We start from the raw sequence: 5,086 nt of genomic DNA on the forward strand, positions 1-5,086 counted from the left end.
TTTTAATATCAAAATTTTAAAATACAAATGAGTTGAAACTCAGAAAAATCACTATGTTGGAATAAGGAATGTTGAATGTTTTCTGCAGACCATATGATATGTTTATTATTGTGATAAAAATAGAAAGAACTATAGACTATAAGATTTTAAAACAGTATTGGTAAGAATGGAAGAAGAATCTTTCCCTTACCACCACCTCCTAATTCATGTGAGCGCCCACACAAACAGTTTTGATCAAGCAGATGGTCTCAGAAAATTCCTGGACAACTATTCAAGTCTAGGGTCATCTGTGTTATTGTAAGGCAGTGAAGTGAAATTACGAAGGTATGCTAGTTCACATTAACATTTGTCGGGTCAACAGGGTGCTTTTATAGAAGGGTGTGTAGGGTAGAGAATGCCATCAGTCACACACAGGACATGTTAAGAGTGTAACATTTACAAAAGTTTGGGAATTATTTTTGTCATAAAGCCTGTATTCACCTTCACAGGTGAAAAGATAAAATTTCTCAAAAACAATACTAGAATAAATAAGGCAAATCAATTTTCTATGGTGATATGTTATCTGTTTAGGCAACTGATATTCATTAATCAGGTTATGTTAAGGTCTTTATGTGTCAAGTAATGCATAAGAATACCTTTGCTTGTGAAGAATCTGTAAATGCTCAAAGTATAATTGGCCCAGGGAATTTATGCTAATCACAACCTCTTCTTCAGACACCAAGTCTACCTTGAATGGGTTTGCTGTGATATGGCACTTCAGGCCTCCTTTTCCATCTGCCAATATCAGACTCCCTGTGTCCCCTGAGCATGAAATCAGCCTAGAAAACAAAGCAGGAAGAGAAAAACAAGCCGCTATAGGTTTACATGGCCTTATGTGATTTGTACTGCCAAGTAATTAATTAGTAAATCACTATTCATGTGACATAGCCATAGATAAGGCAATAGAGAAACGTTAACGAGAGCATTGGCTTTGGTGCCAAAGAACTTAAATTGAGCATAACTCTACATATACTTTATAACTTTGGATAACAAAGTTATCCAACCTTTCTAGGTTTTGGTTTCCTTATCTGTAAGGTGAAAATAACAAAAGGAACAACAAAATTTCTGCAGAGAATTAAATGAGATCACATGTGTAAAGCTCTTGACACAGTGCCAGACACATTTAAAAAAAAAACAATAAATGTTAGCTATCATCATCGTCATCATCATTACCTTGGTCTGGAATGCCTAGTAACTTGCTAGATTTTGGTGTGCAAAATCTAAATATTGTTTTTCTTTCTCATTCCAATCACATACTCAGAAACCGAGGAAATAACACAGATTGGGTCCACAGTGAGATGGAACTGGGTCAAATTTTTATTTACCTATTTATTGCCTGATTCCCAGCAGCCTCCAATTTCACAGGTACACTGTTAGGATGTTTTAGATCCACAAGAATTATGTAAGCTCAGACACAGCACTTAAAATCCCTCAAAGCTAGATAATTCCCTTTCTCCAGTGCACAGTGTGCCTAGTAAATGTTCACAGGACTCTTTAAGGAAGGTAAAAAGAGACAGTTTAGGTTCTTATTACGTCTTTTCAGTCCTTCTCCATGGATTCTATGTCTCCTCTTCAAGCAAGATGCTTCGGATCTGGAAATTAACTCTGGAGAAGGCTGAGAGGCTGTCTCTCACTGTTCAATGAACCTAGACAGAGTTCTTTTGATTATTCCATTAAGTAGGACTGTGGTTCGTATTTGTCAGTCTAATGTACCCCGCCATAAATTGCTTACTGCCCCAAGCATTAAACCATTTTGAGTACTACATGGGCCCTACCACACATAATGGAATTATGTTCACCTTGTCTCTGACAACTAAATGTTTCTACTCTGCCTCTGCTACCTGGAGTCTCATTATCTCCACTGAAATCAGGGAGACCATTTTAACGGCATCATTTCCCACCATCATCTCCAGCCCACAAAAGGAAGACATTCACTACAGTGCTTTCCAAGTACTCCCTCATCAGTTTCTCAGTGAAGGGGGTATGTTCTGGATCTCGTGGGGAACAGAATCCAGAGGGGCTAGATGAGCTGGTTGCATGAAACAAATCCACTCCAACATCTTTATCTGTCTAAGTCTATGGATCATTTCCTCTATACCATGCCAAGGAATTCCTGATATCTCAGCTTCACTCAAAAGAATCCATAGCTGAGTTCAGATGATAATTAAACAACTAAGCCATCAATCAGAGCCATTCTCAGCTGCCCAAGCTAGGATATCAAATCTGCATTCTCTGGTACGTGTTCCTGTGTCAATAAATTTAGCCTGATCTACAATTAAGTTCCTTCTGGTCTAGGAATTCCTTGGAAACCATTTCCATGCATATTTCCCAGTTTTTTTTTTTTTTTTTGCCATTATGTAGTCTTATAATTTTTCAGGCATGCAAGCCTTCTCCCCCTGGGTTTGTCTGTAATTGGCTCTCTGGGCATGTCAGGATCTGACTTTGATGGTGGGTCTGGAGGCAGTGAAGGGTGGTAGGGGTTGGGCACAAGGAGCACTGGAATCCCTGTGCATGTATATTTTAGGTGAAGTCAATACAGGGTATCCAAGCAAGGCAGGATCAGTTTCACCTGCCTTCATAGAAGGGATTGCTTCCGCTGAAATGGGAGGGCCAGTGAAATTTTGAGGTTTGACTATTTAGAATTATCCAACTCTTCCCAAATATTGTTATTCAATTTTTAAAAACTTGATTTTTTTTTTAGAGACAGGGTCTTGCTCCATCACCCAGGCTGGAGTGCAGTGGTGTGATCATAGTTCACTGCGGCCTTGAACCACGGGGCTCAAGTGATCCTTCTACCACAGCCTCCTGAGTAGCTAGGACTACAGGTGTGTGCTACCATGCCTGGTTAATTTTTAAATTTTTTGTAGAGACGCAGTCTCACTTTGTTGTCCAGTCTGGTTTACAACCCTTGACCTCAAGCAATCCTCCTGCCTTGGCCTCCCAAACTATTGGGATTATAGGTGTGAGCTGCTGCACTCAGCCTGCTATTCAATTTTGAAGAGTTCTAGGTTTTCCCAGTTAATGCCTGAAATTCACAGACCTGATGAGGCTATGAATTCAACTTATGGCCTAATTCAGAGCCTGCAATATCAAACTCTGCCTCTGATTTTCAGCTACATGTACCTGCAGCTACAGCAGATAAGAGGACTTTTAGGATTGTCACAGAAAATTATCAATCTTCTGACAATACCTTGAGCTAAGAATTTAAAGCCCTGAGACTACAGTTTTCTTTCTTTAAACTCTTCAGTGAAGTTGAAGCAGCCAAGCCACCCTAGAGCTCTGAATTCTGCATGATAATCATGATGCAGTATGGCCCTACCTCTTGGTCTGCTTTCAATGGGCCACTTTATTTTAGTTGACCACCAGTAGTCATTTAAGTAACGTTGCCACAGAATTTTGTGGTCTATTATTAGTTGTATTAGTTTGGCAGGGCTACCATAAGAAAATATGACAAACTGGGTAGCTTGAACAACAGAAATTTATTTTTCTTAATTCTGGAGGCTAGAATTCCAAGATCAAGGTGTCCGAAAGTTGGGTTTCTTGTGAGGCCTATTTCCTGGGCTTGCAGGTGGCTGCCTTCTCACTGTATCTTCACGTGGTTGTCCCTCTGTGCCTACGTCTGTGTCCTAATCTCCGCTTCTCACAAGGACACCAGGTTTAACGGATTAGGGCCTACCCTAATCACCCCGTTTTAACTTATTTACTGCTTTAAAGGCCCTATCTCAAAATACAGTCACATTCTGAGTAATAGAGGGTAGGGCTCAACACCTGAAATTTTGGGGGAACACAATTCAGCCTGTAACAATAGTATCCCATCCTCTATTGGTAAATACATCCTCACTGCCTCCAAATCCAGCTAGGTCAGCCAGTCAATCTCATATTCCCATCCTTGAGGGGCTATTGCTTATATTCATTTCTAACAGCAACTGCTATATCAACCAAGGCTCTATTGTAGAAAACAAAAACAACTCTGGCTATTTTAAGCAGAAAATAAATGACTTCATATGGATAATCTGTTGCTTATGACATCATGGGAAGGGTTGAGGTAGTAGGTTCCAGGCTGCATGTCCAGGAATGACCCCTAGAACAATACTGTGTAACTGTATGGCCAATTGACCTTCTATCTTAGCTAGAATCAGGAAGTTGAGTTATCAGAAGTCACTATGATAACTGCTGGGCTCTGGGATCATGCCACCTTAGCTATAATTCAGAGATGAGTAAATCATGGCCTTAACTAATGGCCTTAAGAGTCACTCTATAGGTACAAAATCCATATAAGCAAAAAGAGGAACTCAGTTCTGAAATCCAGGTTTTTTTAAGTGCATCTGACTGGTGGAAACTGAATTACATCAGAACCTATAGCAAAAGGGAGTCTGGGAAATGAGGAAATGTAGTTTTTAGCTTTCCAGTTACTACAGTAGCCAAAGGCCCTCCAGAAAGAAGTCAGAACAGAAGCAGAACTAATACCATATTTACCATACCAAATGAATTATCACCTGGACCCTAAATCATGGCAAAGACAGCATGGAAAGAGAAAATTACACATTAACTTACTTATGAACACAAGTGTAAAAATTGTGAAGGCTGTATATTCTTCAGGATAACAGAAAATAACATATTGTGGCCAGGTTATATGTATGCATTGATTCAATTGCCAAACTGCAAAAGACTTCAGAAACAGTCTCTTTTAAGTTCTTATTCAGGGCAGGCATTGTGGCTCATGCCGATAACCCCAACACTTTGGGAGGAAGAGGAGGGAGAATCATTTGAGGCCAGGAGTTTGAAATCAGCTGGGGCAACACAGCAAGACTCTGTCTCTATCAAAGAATAAAATTTTAAAAAATTATGTTTACTAAGATATTGGCACATAGTGTGGCTCAGTGAATAGATGTATTTTAAACTTTTGATGATTCTATCATAAATGAATTAATTTCTCATTATAATGTACTGACTTTTTTTATTATACTTTAAGTTCTAGGGTACATGTGCACAACGTGCAGGTTTGTTACATATGTATACATGTGCCATGTTGGTGTGCTGCACCCAT

At 39.4% G+C, this 5,086-nt stretch overlaps 1 protein-coding gene across 1 annotated transcript in view; it reads right to left on the reverse strand.

The window, feature by feature from the left end:
- Positions 1 to 5,086, reverse strand: part of GANC (glucosidase, alpha; neutral C) — a 111,487-nt gene that overhangs the window by 83,258 nt on the left and 23,143 nt on the right. The window contains 1 exon segment of the mRNA XM_011989254.1: positions 636 to 818. Coding sequence (XP_011844644.1) covers positions 636 to 818 — 183 coding nt within the window.

The sequence above is a fragment of the Mandrillus leucophaeus genome, unplaced genomic scaffold, assembly GCF_000951045.1.
Source record: "Mandrillus leucophaeus isolate KB7577 unplaced genomic scaffold, Mleu.le_1.0 Scaffold35, whole genome shotgun sequence".
Taxonomy (NCBI): Eukaryota; Metazoa; Chordata; class Mammalia; order Primates; family Cercopithecidae; genus Mandrillus; species Mandrillus leucophaeus.